Genomic DNA, 23,805 nt, shown 5'->3' on the forward strand with positions numbered 1-23,805 from the left:
ATTTTGTCAAGACAGCTCTGTGCTCCTCTCTCCATCCCACAGAGAAGCAGGTGTACAAGGCAGTGGATGACCAGCTAGAGATGAAGCCCAGTGATGTGGTAGTCTGATGGAAATCAGATTCACATCAGCTCAGTCAAATGGTGATGTCTACCAAGGCTTCAGGCTGCCAAGACCTGATGATCTACCAGATTACAATGACTTAACACCCAGTAACTACACATACAATGATACATGGTAGCAGGCATTTTGAAGGTGGAGTGATTGTGCCTAATTGACAACACTGTATACAGGTGTAGAAGTGTATGTGGAATACAATGTGGAATTAACTGAAAAGATAAACCAATGTATTGTCTAAACTACATGAGTACTTCTGATCGAGACAAGTGTCAATGTTTGGACAAGCTATTGAAAATGTTATATAGTCATGTGACATTTTATTACTGCTAGTATGTAATGACATATTGTTTTAAGTCCATACAAACGGTGGCACAATTCTTTGTTGAAGTTGAACTTGAAGTTCACACTGTCTTTCGATGCTTTATTTAAAACATTTCATTGGGCGTCTGCTTTGGGACTTGTTCTTTTTCAATTAAATTCAAACAATTGGGGGGGTAAGGTGGAAATAATTACAAATTAGACTTCATGTTTTAGTGTACAAAAGGTTTTATTTTCCAAACTATTGTCTAGGTGTTAACCTCATCACAATAAGTTGTATAAGGGAAATATAATGCTAAACAGAAACACCACTCCATTTAAACATTCAATACAAATGGGTTCAAATAAAAACAGCACGTACAACGTTTTCACAAGGTGTCTTCACTGAGGATAAAACATCTTTACTGCCAATCACAAAAAAGGCCCACACCAAAAAAAAAGAAAAAAAGGCATTCTATCGAAAATAACTGCATGAAACATAAATCCCCAAACAGTTACCTTACACCACCCCTACACTGAGATGAGAATGGTATGACCCAAAACCTTATCCAATCACATTCATTACCATCATGCGACAGGACTTGAATTCTCAACAGTTCATGATATCAGAGCTGCCAACCAACAGCAAGGAGAGGGGGAATCAATCACACATGAGCTTTGATTAAAAAAAAACAAAAAAACTCCAAATAAAAATACTGATCAAAACAAAACCAAGTACAAACCAAGAAGGTTTAGGAATAAATGCTCAAAATGAAACCGTCATTGTGTTCAGAGACTGATGCTTTTACTGACAACACCCACGATGCTGCAGTAGGTCAAAGGTCAGCCATGTCAAATGGGGGGCCATAGGGAGGAAACAGAGGGGTTAATACAGGGCCAGGAGGCCAGTACTGCTAGGTGTAACAGTTCCTGGCCCTGGCCTGTAGTCTTACTAAAACTGTGTGTGTTCATGTTTGTCTTAATGTGAGTGTACTCATGTACTGTGTGTGAGAGTGAGCGTTAGCTATGTGTGTTCATGTCAAAACGTGTATATTCCTGTTCTCAATACTCAGTGGCGGCTGTCTGTGGACGGGGAACGAGAGCCACGAGACCTAGACCTAGACCGAGACCTGGAAGGTGCACGCTGTGCAGGGGGAGGGGAGTGAGGGGAGGCAGACTTGCTGGGCTTGGAGGGCCGTTTGGAGGAGGTGGAAGAGGTCTCCTTAGCCCTGGGCGGTGGGGAGCCGGGGGCGGCACCACGGGGAGCTGGGGAGCCGCTGTGGGACCGAGAACGAGAGCGGTTGTAGTCTCTCTTGGGGGAGTGTGACCTGGAACGACGGGGTGTCCTGGAGCGGGACGGGGAACGGTTACGAGAACGGGAACGAGAGGAGCTCTCTGAGCGGGAACGACTCCTGGAACCCCTGGAGAAGAGGAAGGGTAAACCCACTTGGTCACTTTTTGATTTGAACAGAACTTTACATACCCAAGTGGTCAGAAAGTGACTTTTTGGGCATGAATGTCAAAACTTAGATGCTCAAAGTCGACCCACTTTGAATACCACGTCTTTAATCACTGGACAATAAATCAGTTGAGAATGATCTTTTAAAAGCGTACAAAAAAGTTAAATAATTTAAAAAGGTTCCTCTGCCCCCCTTTAACATGACTAAAGACACATGAACCTTTCCCCTCCCTTCATATTAACATGTTGTAGCTTAGACACTATTTTTACAGCTACGGTTGTTATGTTGTGCTGCCATCAGTTGAGATGTGCTCTAGAATACAGGGTGGGTGTCATGTTTGGCTGATAAAATTTACTAAAATGGAATACAATTTAAACTTTCAAAATGGCACCACAAAGATGGGTAGAGGTCCAGAGAGAGAGCGAGAACATTAACTTGAATAGGAATATCTGTTTTAAAATTACTGTCAATCCTCTATAGGAAACCTATTGAATTAGCATTTAAGTTGACATTCGACAGTGGGTGAACCGTTGGTCATCGTTGTGGTAGTAAATGGAAGATATCAAATCAATATAAAATGTCAATGGCGTACCAGCTAAACTGCAGTGGTCTGAAGGGTTATGTTCATTCTGTTTGAGATTGTAATGACACCCATCCTGTCTGTATTCAACAGCATGTGTTTCAACCGATGGAGGCACAACACAAAAACATCAGGTGATGTGAAATAGGGTCTAATCTACAAAATCTACATTTTGTTTTTTTTTAAATGACCAACTTAAATATTTTTCTTCAAGAAATAATCAAGTAGTTTGACAACACTGTCTGTAAGCTTGTAAATTATAAATCCTACTCAAGCATGTATCTTTTCCAGTGAGGAAGACATGGATGTCTCATGATCTATAAAATGGGTCAACTTGGAGCACCTTCATCTCTTGAACGTTTTGGCATTCAGGTCCAACGATCACTTTCTGACCACTTCAATGAGCAAACATGTATGGGCAAGTATTTAGATTCAATCAACAACAAAACAAGCAGATGTCAGAAGTATTTAATTAAAATAGATTTACCCTAAATAAAACCAACGGTCTGTTGTCTTATCAGTTCACTGAAACCCTATTCAAATACGCTGATAGCGCATCTAGAAGGGCTTACTCTCCAGTGCATCCTTCCCTCAGTTCCTTAGAGGAAACATCTAGAAGGGCTAACTCTCCAGTGCATCCTTCCCTCAGAGAAACATCTAGAAGGGTTTACTCTCCAGTGCATCCTTCCCTCAGTTCCTTAGAGGAAACATCTAGAAGGGCTAACTCTCCAGTGCATCCTTCCCTCAGAGAAACATCTAGAAGGGCTTACTCTCCAGTGCATCCTTCCCTCAGTTCCTTAGAGGAAACATCTAGAAGGGCTAACTCTCCAGTGCATCCTTCCCTCAGAGAAACATCTAGAAGGGTTTACTCTCCAGTGCATCCTTCCCTCAGTTCCTTAGAGGAAACATCTAGAAGGGCTTACTCTCCAGACCAACTCACCTCTTCTTAGCTGCCTCAATCAGCTTGATTTTCCTTCCATTGATCTCCTTGCCAGACAGCTTCTCAACAGCGTTTTTCAGATCGCTGTAAGAAGCGAACTCAACCACCCTGAAGACCGACATGACAAAAAGAGGTCAGTAGGATAACTGAGACATTCGTTTAACGTCCGTTATATTAGGAGGGGTATGGCGAAACGTCCGTTATATTAGGAGGGGTATGGCTTAACGTCCGTTATATTAGGAGGGGTATGGCTTAACGTCCGTTATATTAGGAGGGGTATGGCGAAACGTCCGTTATATTAGGAGGGGTATGGCGAAACGTCCGTTATATTAGGAGGGGTATGGCGAAACGTCCGTTATATTAGGAGGGGTATGGCGAAACGTCCGTTATATTAGGAGGGGTATGGCGAAACGTCCGTTATATTAGGAGGGGTATGGCGAAACGTCCGTTATATTAGGAGGGGTATGGCGAAAACGTCCGTTATATTAGGAGGGGTATGGCGAAACGTCCGTTATATTAGGAGGGGTATGGCGAAACGTCCGTTATATTAGGAGGGGTATGGCGAAACGTCCGTTATATTAGGAGGGGTATGGCGAAACGTCCGTTATATTAGGAGGGGTATGGCGAAACGTCCGTTATATTAGGAGGGGTATGGCGAAACGTCCGTTATATTAGGAGGGGTATGGCGAAACGTCCGTTATATTAGGAGGGGTATGGCGAAACGTCCGTTATATTAGGAGGGGTATGGCGAAACGTCCGTTATATTAGGAGGGGTATGGCGAAACGTCCGTTATATTAGGAGGGGTATGGCGAAACGTCCGTTATATTAGGAGGGGTATGGCGAAACGTCCGTTATATTAGGAGGGGTATGGCGAAACGTCCGTTATATTAGGAGGGGTATGGCGAAACGTCCGTTATATTAGGAGGGTATGGCGAAACGTCCGTTATATTAGGAGGGGTATGGCGAAACGTCCGTTATATTAGGAGGGGTATGGCGAAACGTCCGTTATATTAGGAGGGGTATGGCGAAACGTCCGTTATATTAGGAGGGGTATGGCGAAACGTCCGTTATATTAGGAGGGGTATGGATGTTGGCACGTCTAGGAAGAACACCCGGGGGGAGCTCATGTCATTCTTACCCTTCGTTGAGCTTGGGGCGGTGGGCGTCTGCGAACGTTACTTCCCCCGCCTGTCTCATGAAATCTTTCAGGTCCTACACAACGACAGGTTAAGTTAGGACCGGACCAGGACAACACTCAACATAATGCATCAAATTTCCCAAAGAGAAAAAAAAAGGTTAGATATCATAGAGCAACTACAAAGGCTAAGATAACAAGAGGGGTCCAAGAACCTCAGAGAACACTGCAAAATGACTGGCTGTCTGGTCCAGCAACACAAAGTTATTGTGTTATAAAAGTAGTTGGTCAGTTAAACGGTTAGATCTGTCTGTGTGCGAAGTTGTGTGGATACATTGATGTCCGCGACCAGTCAACTTGACAGAACTAGCCGTTTAGAAAACGCCACAGACCCTACAGCTTAAGACAGTTTAAGGAAATGTGATGAAAGCCTTCCCCGGAAAAACAAATGGTTGCTTACACATTCTGATCTTTTTGCTACTAATTTGTCTTTTGACCAATCATATCAGCACTGAAAAAGATCTGATGGGTTAAAAGACCAATCAGTCGGGGGGGAAAAAACAGGATGGCGAGCTTGCATAAAGATGTCAGAATTCAGATTGTTTTAGCACCATGACGTCCTGTCCAGTCTAAACCACGACATGGTTCAACGTGCCAATAAATCAACGCAACCTTTTTATTTAACGGCATCCTGGAGTTAAAGTTAGAATCATGTACACTGTTAAAATGAAAAAACATTTTTTTTTAACCAAGAGCGATGTACAATACCGACAACTTAGCAAAACAACATTTCTGGTGAGCGTGTGTGAACCACCATCTTTATGCACCTCCACTAGAGAGAAATAGCAACGGCATATTTTTGAAGGCAACTACGCCACGGTTCGTTGGACGGTTCTATGGGGAAATTAACCGCGTTTTTGTAGGGTTTTGGATAAATGCATCATTTTTTGTTGTTGAAGCATTTATGTAATATCAAAAGGCTTCCTATAAAAGGTAATGTTAACTGACTGCTATTATCTCAGATGAAAACGGTATAAGAGTTCTTAAAGTTGATGACCTTAGTCGGCATTCATTCCAAAACTATTATTTTCTACTTTGACAATCTTCATCAGCTAACGTCAATGAACTTGGAAGGATTTACTTAATATCAAAAAGCACATAAAGACTTCATTAAAAAAAAGTAACGTTAACTGACTGCTATCGTATCATCGAACAAAAACGAGGTAATGAATTTTGGGGGTTTTAGGACTTTGCACCATTGGGCAGCCTGTGTAAACACAGCCTACGTGATCCACAATTGGATCTGTAAAACGCAGGAAGCTAACATCAAATATTTCAAGTTGACCTGAACATTTGGATTATTTTGCATTGTCTCAAAATTATTGGACCCCGCCCTCTTTAAAAAAAAAATAATAATAAACTACACAGAATAGTCATCAATATAAATATAAAAAAGTCTGCATGACCAGCAGAGGTGTTTTGTGTTGATCAACCCCAAGAGCCCTGTCGTCTCTGGCTAGACAGGAGCTCCCTAACACCCGGGACGGGAACCCCATCTAGGGCTCAGCACCCCCCTCAGTCTCAGTACAGAGAGTCAACAGGGAGGAAGAGAGGAAACTAATACCTGATATCGACCCCTTTGGAGCGGGCCGTAGCAGGCTCTCCTAGTCCACCATACCATAACCACCTTGATCGCACCTCGTGATCCAACCTTGACCCTTCGTGACCTCGCTCAGCAGATTTTATCCACTTCTGGGGCACCTCTCGCGATGTGCGGACGGAACCACAGCACACGGGGAGAGGGGGGGGGGGGAGGGGAATTGGGGGGGAGATATGGATCGATCGAAGCCTCTCAAATTAACGAACCACCATGGATCAGACCAAAACACCGCCACCATCATCATCATGAACACCATCATCGACTCTCCTCTTTCTGCCTCTGTTTGTGATTTCTGTGTCAGCACGGCGCTCCGGCCGTCGAGGCCCCACACCACCAGGGGGACAGCGAGTGTGAGCGAAGGGGCAGCCAGCGCTTCTAGAGCAGAGAGAGTAGTGGAACCCGGGGCTGGGACCTGACCCCCGACCAAGCGAGGGAGCACTCTCTCATACGACCAGCAGGAGGAGAGGAACCAACTAGGAGCGGGCTGACTGGCACACTGGCTGGCACGACATGGCTCAACCCAGAGAGAGGGACCCTGATTGGGTTAACTCCACCATAAGAAGCGCTCTCTTCCATACGACACAACAGTCAGGCTGGCAAATAAAGGGGTGAAGAATTGGTTAAAATTAAAAAACAGACAAATGTTTTTTTTCTCCCTCTTTTGTATCTAATCAACTGCATTCTTTAGCTGCAGCAAATAGCTATGGCTAGCCATTTCTCCACCGGATGCTCTCAGGAAAGGGCTGGATATGTACTGAGAGCTCTTGATAGGTTATTAAATACTTTGCAAGGAGCCATTTGGGCCAATCACAACACATTTAGTGCTGTCGATTTGCATATTTATTTGCTCTCAGCCCATGGAATATTACCACATATACTAAAATAAACGTAGGCAAAAAGAAAAAAGAGAATGAGTCTTGTATTAGTCTTTACCTGGACTGCACCAGGAAGTTGCCTTGAGATCAATACTAGTGAAGACTTCAGGTATAAAGCTGAGCGTTCTCTCCGTCTGATCAGTCAGAGCCTGGAGTTACTAACAGGCAGGTAGAGACACGCCCAGGTAAGGAACTCACCTGCCAGCTGACGCGAGATGATAGGTTCTCCACGATGAGACGGTTCTCCGTACGCATCGGAGGAGGGTTCCTACTGCGATGGGGGGGAGACAAAGAACAGTGTGAGAACCTTGCAGATGATCTAGAACCGTGGTTCCCTTACAGTGGGTGAGAACCCGTTGGTGGGTCATGGTTGAAGTTCCTTCGTTCTAGCCAAAGCCCGGATATGATCCCAACTAGTAGCCTAATACTTTTGCTGTGGTGGGGGGGGGAGAGAACCTCAGTCCTGATTTAGGATCAGTTTCCTCCCTGTCCATTCATTATAATCTAACATGCTTATCAGATTCTAGAACACTCCCACTATGCTTTGTCTACAGGACCATGACTGACTAAAAATAAAAAATAATGAAATAGTTCAAAGGGGATGAGAGCAGTCTCAGCCCACACAGAGCTGATAGCTTGCAGGTCTCCTAGATTAGATTTACACTACATAACCAAAAGTGTGTGGACAACTGCTCGTCAAACATCTCGTTCCAAAACCAAGGGCCTTTTCTGCTATAGCAGCCTCCACTCTTCTGGGAAGGCTTTCCACTAGATGTTGGAACATTGCTGTAGAGGACATGATTCCATTCAGCCACAAGATCGAACACTGATGTTGGGTGATTAGGCCTGGCTCGCAGTTGGCGTTCCAATTCATCCCAAAGGTGTTGAGGTCAGGGCTCTGTGCAGGCCAGTCATGTTCTTCCACACTGGTGTCAACAAACCATTTCTGTATAGACCTTGCTTTGAGAACAGGGCTATTGTCATGCTGAAACAGTAAAGGGCCCTTCTCCAAAACTGTTGCCACAAAGTTGAAAGCACAGAATCGTCTAGAATTTCATTCTACGCTGTAGCGTTAAGATTTCCCTTCACTGGAACTAAGGAGCCTGATCCATGAAAATCAGCCCCAGACCATTATTCCTCCTCCACCAAACTTCACAGTTGGCACTACTATGCATTGGGGCAGGTAGCGTTCTCCTGGCATCCTCCAAACCCAGATTCGTCCGTTGGACTGCCAGATGGTGAAGTGTGATTCATCACTCCAGAGAACATGTTTCCACTGCTCCAGAGTCCAATGGCGGCTAGTTTTACGCCACTCCAGCCGACGCTTGGCATTGCGCATGATGATCTTAGGTTTATGTGCGGCTGCTCGGCAATGGAAACCCACTTCATGAAGCTCCCGACAAAACAGTTATTGTGCTGACGTTGGTTCGAGATGCAGTTTGGAACTCTGTGTTGCAACAGAGGACAGGATTTTTATTTTTACGTGCTCCCATTCTGTGAGCTTGTGTGGCCTACCACTTCGCGACTGAACCGTTGTTGCTCCTAGATGTTTCCACTTCATAATAACAGCCCTTCCAGTTGACCGGGGCAGCTCTAGCAGGGCAGAAATTTGACAAACTGACTTGTTGGAAAGGTGGCATCCTACGACGGTGCCACGTTGAAAGTCACTGAGCTCTTCAGTAAGGCCATTCTACTGCCAATGTTTGTCTATGGAGATTGCATGGCTGCGCGCTCTATTTTATACACCTGTCAGTATTGGGTGTGGCTGAAATAAATGAATCCACTAATTTGAAGGAGTGTCCACAGTTTATATTCATAGCAATTTTCCAAAAGGTGCTTCATATTGACAGAAAGTGGTATAAACTGTCATTTCAACTTACTCTGGCGGTTGTCCACTTGGTTGGTTGGTCCTTATGGAAATTTGAGACAAAATATCCACAGGAATGTATTATTAAACAGACTTTAAAAATGCTGGTACTGAGATGTCTATATCCTGGCATATGCATGCACGCAATTACATTGTTTGCGTGCCTCAGGTGATGAACAAACCGTGAAAGCCACATACAGAAACCAGTGTTTTGAAGTTGGTTTAATAACACCTTGATGTGGGTATTTTGTCTCAACTGTCCACATGTAAAAGGGACTGTTCAGATGTCTGGAATCTACATGTTAGTGACGAGTGTGGAAAGTCCCCACTGGGAATATTAAGAGACTAGCTGATCGTATGAATGTTCATATACCTCCGACTATCCTGGGAGCCACGGCCGTAGCGATCGGGGAAGCGGCCTCCACCCCCTCCTCCTCCACCGCCACCACCACCACCTCTGTCACCACCGCGTCCTCGGCCACCACGCAGGCGCACACGGGCGTGCTCAATGGTTACCCTAAGAGAGAGAATGGAGAGAAAATATATTTTTTTTAAAGAGGGAAAAAGGAGAAAACAGAGGGCTATGGAAGGATGTTATAACCGCCACTGACCCTTAATTGATATGTGGGCATTGAGCCAACATGGTTGTGATGTGTAAATGTCCATCGTGAACAGAGATGCCGTCACTTTACCTCTCGTTGCAGAGCTCCTTGCCGTCCAGCTCATAAACGGCATCCTCAGCATCCCTGGGATCATCAAACTCCTGGACAACAACATAGAACATTCAGATCAATATCCATTCTAGAACATTTAGCTAGCTAACACAGCAATGAGTTAGCAGAGACGGTAATTGAGGGCTTAGCTAAGCGTGTCAGGGAGTAGATTTAAATGCAGACTAACAATTTTATATTAAAAACACATTTTGTCAGATGGCCGAGTACGGCATTAGTAATGTAAACACCTTACTCTGCTAAACTTTATAAAAAAGGTTTAGCAGAGTAAGGTGTTTACTAATGCCATGTGATGTTTTAATGAACAAAATGTGCTTTTCTTTAAAAGACAAGGACATTTCTAAGTGACTCCAAACTTTTGAAAGTGTGTGTGTATATACACACTACCGTTCAAAGGTTTGGGGTCACTTCGATATGTCATTGTTTTTTAAAGAAAAGCGCATCTTGTTCATTAAAACATCAAATTGGTCAGAAAAACAGTGTAGACATTGTAAATGACTATTGTAGCTGGAAACGTCTGAATTTTTATGGAATATCTACATAGGCCCATTATCAGCAACCATCACTCCTGTGTTCCAATGGCACGTTGTGTTAGCTAATCCAAGTTTATCATTTTAAAAGGCTAATTGACCATAAGAAAACCCTTTTGCAATTATGTTAGCACAGCTGAAAACTGTTGTTCTGATTAAAGAAGCAATAAAACTGGCCTTCTTTAGACTAGTTGAGTATCTGGAGCATCAGCATTTGTGGGTTCGATAACAGGTTCAAAATGGCCAGAAACAAATGAACTTTCTTCTGAAACTCATCAGTCTATTCTTGTTCTGAGAAATGAAGGCTATTCCATGCGAGAAATTGCCAAGAAACTGAAGATCTCAGACAACACTGTACTACTTCCCTTCAGATACCACAAACTGGCTCTAACCAGAATAGAAAGAGTGGGAGGCCCCGGTGCACAACTGAGCAAGAGGACAAGTACAGTAGTGTCTCTAGTTTGAGAAACAGACGCCTCACAAGTCCTCAACTGGCAGCTTCATTAAATAGTACCCACAAAACACCAGTCTCAACGTCAACAGCGAAGAGGCGACTCCGGTATTCTAGGCAGACTTCCTCTGTCCAGTGTCTGTTCTTTTGCCCATCTTAATCTTTTATTTTAACCCCTGGTCGGACATCCAGCGAAAAATCCTATCGCCATTAGCATAACAAAATGCAATATATTTTTTTTCTTCAAATATAGGACTATGTTATATCGTTTTATAGATACACCTCTCCTGAATCGAACCACGTTGTCCGATTTCAAAAAGGCTTTACAGCAGAGGCAAAACATTAGATTATGTTAGAGTATACCGTAAAAGTAGCCACATAGCCATTTTCCGACCAACCACATGCATCACAAATAACCAAAAAAACAGCTAAATGCAGCACTAACCTTTGACAGTCTTCATCTGATGACACTCCTAGGACATCATGTTACACAATACATGCATTCTTTTGTTCGATAAAGTTCATATTTATATATAAAAACAGCATTTTACATCGGTGCGTAATGTTGACTAACTATTTTCCCTCAAATGCATCCGGTGAAACAGCGCTACAATTTACTAAATTACTATTCGAAAACATTTTTAAAATGTAATATTGTCATTCTAAGATTTATAGATGAATATCTCTTGAAAGCACCTGTAATGCCAAATTTAAAAATAACTTTACTGGGTAATCACACTTTTCGATAAAAGGGGATGCGATACTCAGAAAAATAGGCTACCGTTACAGGTCAGCGCCATCTTGGAACAATCGCATATCAAATCTACTCTTGTATACTATTGTCAATAATCCCTTACCTTTGATCATCTTCATCAGAAAGCACTTCCAGGAATCCCAGGTCCACAACAAATGTATTTTTCGTTCGAAAAAGTTAATCCTTTATGTTCCAATAGCTTGTTCTTGTTAGCGCGTTCTGAAGGCTGCTCCAAAAGCTCCATCGGCCGCGAGACTCCTCTTTCAATAAAATGCATTTTTTTTTTAGGTTCGTTCAAACATGTCAAACGTTGTATAACATACATTTTTAGGGCCTTTTTCAACCAGAGCTCCAATAAGATTCAAGGGGGACGATTGCATTGTCTTTCAAAACGTTTCGAAAGGGGAGGGTAGCCAGGGGCGCCGGCGTCATAATGGTGATGGCCCTCCTCATGTGACCACTTTCCACAGCCTCTCATTCTGTCAGTTTTCACAGCAGGAGACTCAAACCACTTTGTTAAGACTGGGGACATCTAGTGGAAGCAATAGGAAGTGCTCAATGAACCATAGCTCACGGTGTGATTAATAGGCAACGTGATGAAGTTGAGTTCGCAATTCAGAATTCCACATCCTGTTACGATCGGTCTCAGGGTTTTGACTGCCATATGAGTTCTGTTATACTCACAGACACCATTCAAACAGTTTTAGAAACTTTAGGGTGTTTTCTATCCACAAGTATTAATTATATGCATATCCTAGCTTCTGAGTTTGAGCAGGAGGCCGTTTAAAAATGGGCACATTTTTTTCAAAAATCGCTGTAGCGCCCCCTATCCTAGGCGACCGTGAAGAGGTTAATGGGCCAGTCAGATATGGCTTTTTCTTTGCAACTCTGCCTAGAAGGCCAGCACCCTGTAGTCACCTCTTCACTGTTAACACTGGTGTTTTGCGGGTAGTATTTAATGAAGCTGCCAGTCTAGTTTATCCCCTGAAAGTTCTCTTATTAACTAGCCACATTGACATGATCTGTTATCAGTTAGCACATGCACCTGCCCAATGTAGACAGTATACAGGAAGATGTAGTACGGAGAATATGAGCCATTTTGGCCTGTTTAGGAGTAGTGTATATGATGTCTGTCAAGGGTTATTTTCTACTTGTTTTGTACACTAGCGGGTACTATATGTTGTGGTCATGGGTCAATGCGTGCATGTAGGTAGCACAGGTGACCAGGAAGGGTTAGTACAGGTGAGAGGAGAGCACATAAGAATTCCTACAGCTTATAGACTGCATCTCTGCACCTTTTGAATAGGAATGTGTTGGAGCTATTTATATACGCAATAAATGGGAACTTCACCCCAAAAGAGTAACGTTTGGAAAGCGGATTTTTGTGGAAGCGTTATGGACAGCTCTCCTCTGTGCCAGTGCATAGGGAATCGCCACTACAGAGACCGTTTGCTGATTGGCAAGACATCTTGCAGATGTATTTAGAATGGCTACAATCTAAATTGTTCCTCGTTTATTCATGAGTTGCATGTTTCGTCACAATATTATTTTGAATGTTTATTTTGGACTGATGTCCGACTGAGCCTTCTACTCAATGCATCATCAATGAGCGCTGATGAAGATTCCATCAAAAGTGCATTACAGTGGCTTGGAAACACGATGCCATTCAAAAAGGAAGCAAATAATTAGGAGGAAAACCTTTTGTCATCATTTTCAAGTCGCCAGATTGACTTTATATGCAGTATGACGTTAGCGTCGCTAGCTATTTTTGAATATGTTGGCCAGGCATCAACATTCTATTCAGATGACTCGCCAATACTCTCAAAACTACATATTTCCTATGCATTTTGATACAATCAGCCAAAGGTACAGGTGCTTACTGGGTAGCTAGCCAATTCGATGTAATCCATCAATCAATGTCATTTCTGTCAGCAGCAATCGTGATTAAATACTATTTAAAAACAATGTTGAAAAGGGGATAATGTTAACGTCGCTAAGTCGAGAGATTGGTTGGATTATAAAGTACATTGTTCTACTTACCACTATGTTTAGCCAACTCTACAAGGTTTCTACTGGTAGATTGCTAAGTAAACATCAGCAAAAAAGCACCCTTCTGCTGATTGACAGGCAGAGCCCACAGCGGATGGGAAATTAACCTAAACCACTCCTCCTTGTCAGGTATAGGTCACTTATTTCACATCACTCAAATATCCAATAAATGGCGGACAATATTGAGAGAAATTGTTTAGCTACCCTCACTAATCTAAAATCCTGATCATAAAAGCAGGCAGTTACTTGCTGTAGAACTCTGATAGAGCTAAATGTGCGCAATTGATTTGCATGGAATCAAGTCGGAAAGTAGTTTAGTAGTTCTGACTGTGATCTTTATGAGGTGACGATATTAAAAGAAAATAGTTAATATTTACTTTAAAAACGGCACACTTGTCAATGGTTTCAGCTGGCAAATCAAACACCGCGACTTATTGTGACGCTTTTTGATTTAACTGACTTTCCTAGTTAAATAGAAGGTTAAGAACAAGTTCTTATTTACAATGACGGTCTACCGGGGAACAGTGGGTTAACTGCCTTGTTCCGGGGCAAAACAACAGATTTTTACCTTGTCAGCTTGGGGATTCGATCCAGCAACCTTTTGGTTACTGACCCAACGGTCTAACCACTAGGCTATTAATCTTAGAAATAGCTCAGATACCAACTCTGAGCCACCGTGAATTTACGAACATGCCATCTTCGATTTCAGATCACTCACATCCGAGGGTGCTAGGGCGAATTAAATGGTCCGAGTGTTCTTTCATCTGTGTCTGGAAGTAGCTAGCAAGCTAGCCAACTTTAGCCAGTTAGCTTGGGTGCTTGACTGCTGTTCACAACGCTAGGATCAACCCTTCTCCTCCCTTACAAACAAATATTACAGTTGAAACTGCAGCAGACTGTGGTATTTCAGACAGTAATTACACTGTACAAGTACACCAGTTAAATTTATTTTGAAAGCAGTATTTTTTTTCATAAAGGCTGGACCAGAGCGTCCAGTTTGCTCCCTGAACTCTCCGAGAGCAAAACGCTCTGAACCACATTGAAGGCGATTCACTCTGGAGTGCACTCGCAAATTCAGAGCTTTGCCAGATTGTCCTTTTGCAAATTCAGAGTGTTTTGCTCTCAGATAGCACACTGGACGCTGTGGCCGAGGAGTAGGGTTGATCCAAGGGTTCTGACCTAACAACGGTAGTCAAGCACCCAAGGTAACTGGCTAAAATTAGCTCGCTAGCTAACTACTTCCAGACACAAATGAGAGAACATCTCACTGACCATTTTACTCGCCCTAGCAGAGCTGTTAGGTTGTTTCCACGTTATCCTGAGAGTTGGTGACAAATTGTTGGCAACAAGAGAATTACGTTGCTTTTTTTTATTTTTCAAACCAACGTTTACTGACAATGGTCATAGTCAACCGGTGTTGTGCGTTTGTAAATTAATCAGTTATTCTGTGCTCTGGCACACTCAGACCTGAGTTTCCTGAAATCGGAGTAAATAGTGAACGCGCCCTATAGACCTTAAATCAGAATTAAATAGGCATCACAAAAATAACATTGTTGCTGTGGTAACTTTATTTTGATTGGTGATTTTCTGCATTTATCAGAGTTCATCTGGTAACCACATTTTTTGATATGTCCATGTAAAGAGGATTACTAGGGAAATCGTTCTTGCAAAAGTATGCAAACATTTAAATGAACTATTAACAAAATCGGACCACTCTCAATAACCTTAGTGTGCATGTAACTGTACTCATTGTGTGTAGACTGACCACAAACTAGAAAAAGCCTGTTCACTACCACTTAGCCAAGAGCCTGCCTCCTTAGCCTGGGGATAAGAGTAATGCATTGTGAAAAGGTCGTGTGAAATGTGTGTGTATACTGACCACAAAACCAAAGCCTCTCTTCAGGTCGATGTCTCGGATGCGGCCGTATCCTTTGAAGAATCTCTCCACGTCCTTCTCTCTGGCGGACGGGTTCAACCGGCCGACAAATATGCGGCATCCACTCATTCTGGCTGGACGATGTGTATCTGATAGCAAAACAGTAAAGAAAAGAAAGAAAAAAAACGGCCTATGATGAGAAATATTTAAAGTAAAAAAAAAAAAAAAAAATGTAATAATATTGAAGGAATGTTGTTAAAACGTCGTGTCAGGTCACCAGAAATACTTAATGCGTACACCCACATCATTCATTAGCTAACAGCAGTTTATGCTAACGTTAGCTAGAATACCATCGTTTACAAACTGCAGAATGTAAAAAAATATATAAAAAAAACCTCAATACATTAATCAAAATAAACGAATATAATAAACCGTGCAATCGTGTATTACTCACGCCGGAGAGGTTTCAAAACCGAGTATTTATCGTTACCTTAGCTGCGACAGTCATCGTGTATTTTTTTTGTTGCCGTGGGGGCCTTGTGATTGCGTTCGCAAACGCAAGATTAACACCACAAAGATAACGCTAACAAGCTTGTTAATCACATTGTTTCCGTCTGGCAATACTAGTGCATTAACATTTGTTAGATTCACTTTAATTGTGCAAATCTTCATTTTAACATACCTTTCTGTGTTTTTCTTCTGCTGTTGGGGGGATTGACTTGCTTGCTTGCTTCCTCTTGAAAACACAGCGAAAAAAGACACGCACACAAAATGGCGTCGGCTTTTCAACGACACGGTGCAGTGGCGCCACAGATACAACAACCACACAGATATTTCACCGGATGTATAAATGTGAAGCATCTGGTTTGCGTTTCCACTGGCTGGCAGGGGGAGGAGATATTAATGCAAATCTTCTCATCAATTAAATATATATATATATATATATATATATATATATATATATATTTTTTTTTTATCGCAATACAGTTTTCTGTTATGAACAAAACGGACTAAGTTTTGTAGACTTTACCCTTTTGCAAATTGAGTTATTGCACACGGGCAGTTCACAGAGTAGGCGTTCCCTAACGGAAATATGCAGATATAAACTACAACGCGCCAATAGAATCTCACTACCTTGTGCTTGGCTCTGCCCACTATGACTCATTTGTTCGCGTTGGAAACGACAAGCTGTGGTCTATCTTGGTTTAGTTATAAAAACTCTTCGGTAGTACTTTATCTAGCCGCTAGGTATCACCTAGTCACAAGGTTCAACATCTACATAAAACAATGGTTGGTGGCACTCGTCACTCATAGTAGTAGGGGGACCTAATATAAAATGGCATGGCGCTTTATGACCTAGAGTTGATGTACAGGTGTATGCTGCTGTTGTGTTTACAGTTAGTAAGATGAACAGCTAGCCAGTATCATGATACTATAGCTGATGTTATTAAGACACAATCTGCCCTCCAATGAGGTGTGGTTGTCCAGGAGTGTCCTTGAGGAAGTCACAGTGGGTAGGCCTTCAAGCATCTGTTCTCCACAGGCCTTTCACCCATGTTTACTATCGGTCTATCCATCCTTTAGCCTGCTTTACTTACTTCACATCAATCTTTGGGCCGCTGAATAAAAACACTAAACACAGATCAATTCACGTGTTCTTAAAATGTTCTGCTTCCTTACGTGTAAAACATGGAGGTTACAGAAGGTCTAGGTCCTTCCCTGTGGCTCAGTTGGTAGAGCATGGTGTTTGCAATGCCAGCATGGTGTTTGCAACGCCAGGGTTGTGGGTTCGGTTCCCACGGGGGGCCAGTACAAAAATAAATATATATATTTTTTAAATGCATGTATTCACTACTGTAAGACGCTCTGGATAAGAGTGTCTGCTAAATGACTAAAAATGTACATGTAAAAATGTCCTCTTCAAAACAGGGAGGTCCAACCTTTCGGTTTAATTTAATGAATCACATGTTTAATTGGTTTTATGTGCCAAATAAGTGGGTCAATATAAACAATCAATGATCATGGCTTGTATAAAAGGTTAACCACAGTGTTAATCTACTTTATGTTCTGAAACCTTTTTAGGTAAAGAAATACCAATGTACGCCTGAAACAATCTGGGTGAATCAAACACAAAACCAAGGTAAGTGGAAACCATGACCAGGTGAATTTGTAGTGGAATACCCCCGGCCTGCATTCTTTTTCAGTATAGAAACGTCAATATGGGTTGCCTCCCAAATTACCCTTTATTCTCTATAGTGTACTACTTTTGACCAGGATCCATAGGGCTCTGGTCAAAAGTAGTGCACTATATAGGGAAAAGGGAGCTATTTTTGAAAAATAATATTATCTTCAATGTAAAAACATCACATCTCACATACTTTCAAAAAAAGCTTTAATTAGAAATAGTTACACACACACACACACACACACACACACACACAAGGTAGAATTAAATTAAACTTTATACAAATATTAAAATACGATCTTCACAACCCACTGCAATGTACAGATGAAAAAAAGAAAACATGAAAGCATTGAAATGCAGAATCAAGAGATGGAGGAAACACCACTGTACAACGGTGGTCTGGACGCCCAAAAAATAGTCCCTTAACACGCAATATTTAAAATGTCTGATAAACATTAAACAAAGAAAGTGATTTGTTTCATGTGCTTAGGCTTTTGAAAATCACGGTTGCTGAAGAAGCCTGGGGGGGGGGGGGGGGGGTACAGAGAGAAGAGGATGGACTTTCTTTAGTCGAGTCCAAAAACAAAAATAAAACACATTGAAAAATACACAAGACAGTTGTATGACTAGAAAATACAAAAGTAAGGCCATTGGGAAACACCGAAGACGCTTCGATATCGTAGCAGATAAAGACGGAAACTTACGATACAAGTAGAAACAAAATCAAAGTAATAAAATGTACCAGGTCTAAGGCAACGTTCTCTGTTTGCGTTTATGAAGCCAATGACAATGACAGGTGGAAAGACCGACAAATAAACCAATGTTTTCTAAAAGCCAGACCAGACTTAGACCGTGTCTCCTCTACCTAATGAGCAACGTATACGAGTGGTTTTATCATCAAAGGTCAATTAAAACGGCTCACTTAAATTTGAACTTAACATTTACAACAAAAGATAACTGTCGTTTCCTGCAACCAGTTGCAGTTGTGTCAATGGTTTTTCAGTCGCAGATCCACAAGGTTATTCTGAAGCAACTCTGCAGAAAATGGAGGACATTTTAGTCCTTGAACATTTAAATATACATGATGTACTGTATTCTTACAGTAATGACTGTTTGTTCTTCTGACCGTTGTAAAAAGCAGGAAAAGAGGGAAGCCATTTTGAACTGGGGTAGCTATGTGAAGACATTTCTACTAAGGGCAGGAAATCCTGGGTAATATTTCTGGTGTACCCATTCTATGGGCATGTCCTTTCTCTCTCTCGCCTAACTGATGTACAGAGGCAAAGATAGACACACACAAACACACTCTCACACATGCATACGGACATTAAGCGCATCCGGACCAAGTGACAAACACCTCTAGTGAACCCAACCTTACAGCCACACAATATAAATAGATTGGAAAAAGAGATGTGTGACCTAATGTCTAGTCACCAAACAAACATGTTTTCATCATGTAAAAAAAACAGCAAGGCCTTAGTTAATTTAACAATATAGTGCAGCCCTCTTCATTCATGAAACAGCTGTGTGTTGTTCAGTTCCACAGCCAGGTGGCAAAAATATAGTGATGCCTCCCAAAACAAAACCCACCAGTTAGTCACATCAACAGGGGAGCAGATGGGCTGTTGATGTGACTAACACAACACAGATATCGGTTGTGACGAAAAGGCAAGCGTGTCATTCATCTTATTTTAACATGATAGAGTGATACTGTCTGTCTGTAGCCCTGCAGGTGCTTGGTGACGTGCTCCCTCCCTCCCTCCGTCCATCCATCCATCCATCTATCCATCCATCCATCCTACGTGCATTGTCTTCATACAGGTGGCGTCACTCCTACTCCCCTCAGACGAAAGTGGCGCTGACTGACCCAAGAAGATGCCAGAGAGTGGCAGCAGAGAAAGGAAGAGGAGCTTCATACAGAGTGGACAGACAGGGCTACCGCGTGCGCCCCCGCAGGACGTCATCGATCCATCACTAGAGAGAACGTGCAGAACCAACATAGTCCTCACTGAAGAGAGAGGCTCCTCATCCCCATTAGAGTAGGGAGATGCACAAGTTTGTATCCAGAGTAATCATCATCATCATCATCATCATCATCATCATCAGCAGCAGCAACAGCAGCAGCGATAAAAGCATTATTATGTTAGCTACTAGTCTTGTGGTTTGAGATAAAGCATTTGGAAGTGTGGATGATTGGGCTCAAGCAGCTAGACAGAGAGAGAGAGGAGCGAGACGGAAGTGTGGATGACTGGGGTCAAGCAGTTAGGCCTAAAGGGAAGTGTGGATGACTGGGGTCAAGCAGCTAGGCCTAGAGGGAAGTGTGGATGACTGGGGTCAAGCAGCTAGGCCTAGAGGGAAGTGTGGATGACTGGGGTCAAGCAGCTAGGCCTAGAGGGAAGTGTGGATGACTGGGGTCAAGCAGCTAGGCCTAGAGGGAAGTGTGGATGACTGGGGTCAAGCAGCTAGGCCTAGAGGGGAAGTGTGGATGACTGGGGTCAAGCAGCTAGGCCTAGAGGGAAGTGTGGATGACTGGGGTCAAGCAGCTAGGCCTAGAGGGAAGTGTGGATGACTGGGGTCAAGCAGCTAGGCCTAGAGGGAAGTGTGGATGACTGGGGTCAAGCAGCTAGGCCTAGAGGGAAGTGTGGATGACTGGGGTCAAGCAGCTAGGCATAGAGGGAAGTGTGGATGACTGGGGTCAAGCAGCTAGGCATAGAGGGAAGTGTGGATGACTGGGGTCAAGCAGCTAGGCATAGAGGGAAGTGTATTCTGTGTACCAGAACTATATCAGGGTTCTACCCAGAATTTATTAACAAGGTGGTGTTACTGAGTACAGCAGGGTCATTTCCTGCAATCTAGAGCAAATAATTGTGGTGCGGCGCCCCTCTTCCATTCTTTGGGGAGAACCCTGTATATTGAATTGGCTCTGCTGTGTACATAGTGACACATACACAGTAGCACACTTGGAGCTCTGATACATACAGAATACATCTATATTCAGCTGGAACCACTTGATGCCTGTCTGTCTGTGTTGAGGTCCATTCTGAAACTGAGGAGACCAGGAGGTACTAAGGGCTTGTCAGTTCCCAGTAAGAGAGAAAGAGGGTCGTCTTGTCTTTTCTCCACACGGGTAGTAGTTTAGAGATCATTGCAGAAGGGGTAGCCAGGACATGGGGAGAGGATACTGGGGGTGGACATGTTCTGTGCATGGGTGGTAATAATTGGAGGTGAAGTGGACTCTGCTCGAGGTTGCAGATGTAGAGGAGGAGGGAGGTTGAGTTTCTTTGACATGATTCCTGTCTTTGCTGCGCGGGGTAATTCTGTAGTTCAGAGACATAAGGTAGGGTGGTATCGTTCAGGTAGAAAGCCCCAGTAGGCCCCAGCAGGAGCCTCAGTTTCCTGCTCAGCTGTAGGGGCGGAGTGATGCTGCTGCAGGGGCTTCAGGTTTCCTTTAACAGGGGGATATCTAGAAACACAGAGAGAGAAAGGAGCGAGACACAGAGAGAGAGAGAGAGAGAGAGAGAGAGAGGAGCGAGACACAGAGAGAGAGAGAGAGAGAGGAGCGAGACACAGAGAGAGAGAGAAGCGAGACACAGAGAGAGAGAGAGAGAGAGAGGAGCGAGACACAGAGAGAGAGAGAGGAGCGAGACACAGAGAGAGAGAGAGAGAGAGGAGCGAGACACAGAGAGAGAGAGAGAGAGAGAGAGGAGCGAGACACAGAGAGAGAGAGAGAGAGAGAGGAGCGAGACACGAGAGAGAGAGAGAGAGAAGCGAGACACAGAGAGAGAGAGAGAGAGAGAGAGAGAGGAGCGAGACACAGAGAGAGAGAGAGAGAGAGAGAGAGGAGCGAGACACAGAGAGAGAGAGAGAGACCAAACAAACAAAAATTAAAACAATAATAAAAAATATAAAACATACTAAATATTCCACAATTAACAAAGAAAAATAAAAAAATAAAAATAACAAAAAAATAAAAAAATATAAAAAAAAAAAAAATAAATAATAAAAAAAATAAATAAAAATAATTATATATATATGTTTTGGCAAGTAAAATATTATATAAATTATAATAATAACAAATAAAAAAACAAATAAAATTATTAAATAAATAAAACAATATAATAACAAAATATATTTAAATAAATACAAATCAATAATAATAAACATATAAACAAAATAAAAAAAAAAAATATATAAAATAAAATAATACAAAAAAAAAGCGAGAGACAAGAGAGAGAGGAGCGAGAGAGAGAGAGAGGAGCGAGACACAGAGAGAGGAGCGAGACACAGAGAGAGGAGCGAGACACAGAGAGAGGAGCGAGACAGACAGAGATCAGTGTTAGAGATCCTAGCATCAGGCTACAGTATGTATAAACGCAGGTAGAAGTGAAGATGGAATGAGAGTCAGGACTACAAAAGGTAAACAATGTAAACACTAGGCCTTCAACAGTTGAGGACATGCATGTGAAACACACACACACACACACACACACACACACACACGGCACCACCTACCATCAGAGAAGTCGTCTACGGAGGTGACAGAAAGCAGGCTGTGCTGGTCACTGCTCTCTGAGTCTCTACGCCTGGCAAGGGCACCCCCTCCGTGTGCCGTAACCCACGACGACGAAGAGGAGGCGGAGGGGGCCTGGTGAACTAGTACTGTCTCTGCGTGACGGCAGGATGAAGGGAAGGAGGAAGAGGAGGAGGTGGAGGGGAGGCACAGCTCTGTATCTCTGTCTCTGTGATGGTGGGACTGGGACCTACTGCTGGGACCCGGTCCCTCTGCTCCGCCCTCGGCCCCCTGGGGGCCCTCAGACAGGACGATCTGAACCCGGGACTCTGGTGGTGGGGGGAGAGAGGCGCCGCCGCTGCTGCCGTACACGGCCTCCTCATAGGAGGGGAGGGCCACCTGGACCCCTTCCACCACGATAGAGGCTGGCTGGCCTGAGACACCCTGCTCACGCCTGGAGGGAGAGAGAGGGGAGGGGAGAGGGGGAGAGAGAGGGGAGGGAGAGAGAGAGATTTAGGATATTGCATGCCACCCAGTATTTCTGGTGGTGTGGTGCTGTGTGATGTTCCTGTCCTAACAGAGCCCTGTGTAGACTAGAGGTGGTTGTGGAACTCCTCACAGAGCCCCCAGGCCTCACAGCCCCCAGGCCTCACAGCCCTCACAGATGCCCCCAGGCCTCACAGCCCCCAGGCCTCACAGCCCTCACAGATGCCCCCAGGCCTCACAGCCCCCAGGCCTCACAGCCCTCACAGATGCCCCCAGGCCTCACAGCCCCCAGGCCCCACAGCCCTCACAGATGCCCCCAGGCCTCACAGCCCCCAGGCCCCACAGCCCTCACAGATGCCCCCAGGCCTCACAGCCCCCAGGCCTCACAGCCCCCACAGAGCCCCCAGGCCTCACAGCCCCCAGGCCTCACAGCCCAATCAACATGGCTGCCTACTAACATCAGATGTAATGAGAACTGACAGTTAATCACAGAACCAGAGACAGTATGTCTGTTAGAGATATGCACACCTGTTAGTTAACCGTTGAACCATTTTTACTGCAGCTTTCACTTTGACAGTATTTTCATTTGCTTGGCCTGGTAACTTGTAAAACCAGTTACATTTTAACTTCACCAAACTGGATCTGACGGCCCGAAATGGCAGCAAAATACACGTGTGTGTTCATGTAAATGTATTGAAGGTGTGTGCACCTGCTGTGGTGGAAGGACTTGAGTTTGGGCTGCAGCAGAACAAACAGCACCACCAACAGCAGGAGGAGGGCCACAGAGGAGGCTGTGGACGCTACGATGGACAGCGCTGGCATCGCCAACGGAGACCGCGGCTCCTTCTCTGAGAAGGAGAGAGAGAGAGAGAGTTTAGGATTGTTCCTTTGGCAATACGAATATGTACTTTCCAATAACACATTGAATTGACAGAGGGAGACAGAGAGAGAGAGACAGTCAGAATACTTTTGGATTCTTTTGTCAATTGAGTTTGAAATGTAATAGGTTTTTAATAATTGCCTCACAGTCAATCGGTGTCTCAGGCAGAAAAGTGGTCAGGTAAAAGGCCTATTACAACAGGTAAGACAGGAGGAGAGGTTACTCTGGGTGTTACCTGGGCTGAGGCGGCAGGTGATCTGCATGGGTACGTCCCACTCCCCATTCTGACAGGTGAGGAACTTGTAGTCCCCCTTCAGAGCGACCCCCACAGAAGCACTCATCACGGCCTCTGGGAGAGGCGGGGGCAGGGGGACGGTGGCACCTGCACCTCCGTCTCTGGTCTGGCGGGGGGGACACACTG

At 43.7% G+C, this 23,805-nt stretch overlaps 2 protein-coding genes and 1 pseudogene across 4 annotated transcripts in view; 1 reads left to right on the forward strand and 2 right to left on the reverse strand.

Annotated features, from left to right (window-relative positions):
• LOC106571093 (sodium/bile acid cotransporter) overlaps positions 1 to 802 on the forward strand; it is a 36,132-nt gene extending 35,330 nt beyond the window's left edge. The window contains exon 8 of the mRNA XM_045695563.1: positions 43 to 802. Within this exon, the coding sequence (XP_045551519.1) occupies positions 43 to 107 (65 nt within the window). The 3' untranslated portion in view covers positions 108 to 802. The remainder of the gene's footprint in view (positions 1 to 42) is intronic.
• LOC106571090 (serine/arginine-rich splicing factor 5) lies at positions 646 to 16,217 on the reverse strand. 2 transcript variants are annotated; one of them, XM_014143758.2, is made up of 9 exons: positions 16,006 to 16,217; positions 15,327 to 15,472; positions 9,625 to 9,695; positions 9,306 to 9,449; positions 8,946 to 8,975; positions 7,264 to 7,336; positions 4,534 to 4,607; positions 3,395 to 3,502; positions 646 to 1,835 (listed from the first exon to the last, which is right to left on the reverse strand). In XM_014143758.2, the coding sequence occupies exons 2-9, from the start codon at positions 15,450 to 15,452 to the stop codon at positions 1,484 to 1,486; spliced, it is 978 nt and encodes a 325-aa protein (XP_013999233.1). In that variant the 5' UTR covers positions 15,453 to 15,472; positions 16,006 to 16,217; the 3' UTR covers positions 646 to 1,483. The 2 variants fall into 2 exon arrangements, with proteins under 2 accessions (XP_013999233.1, XP_013999234.1); XM_014143759.2 differs by lacking the exon at positions 8,946 to 8,975.
• A 1,481-nt stretch (positions 16,218 to 17,698) lies between these two features.
• Positions 17,699 to 23,805, reverse strand: part of LOC106571091 (sushi domain-containing protein 6-like) — a 59,898-nt pseudogene continuing 53,791 nt past the window's right edge. Inside the window, exons 4-7 of the transcript XR_006759136.1 lie at positions 23,620 to 23,802; positions 23,214 to 23,352; positions 22,021 to 22,472; positions 17,699 to 20,971 (exon numbers count right to left, since the gene is read on the reverse strand). The product of XR_006759136.1 is annotated as a sushi domain-containing protein 6-like (transcript). The remainder of the gene's footprint in view (positions 20,972 to 22,020; positions 22,473 to 23,213; positions 23,353 to 23,619; positions 23,803 to 23,805) is intronic.

This window comes from Salmo salar, chromosome ssa15, assembly GCF_905237065.1.
Source record: "Salmo salar chromosome ssa15, Ssal_v3.1, whole genome shotgun sequence".
Taxonomy (NCBI): domain Eukaryota; kingdom Metazoa; phylum Chordata; class Actinopteri; order Salmoniformes; family Salmonidae; genus Salmo; species Salmo salar.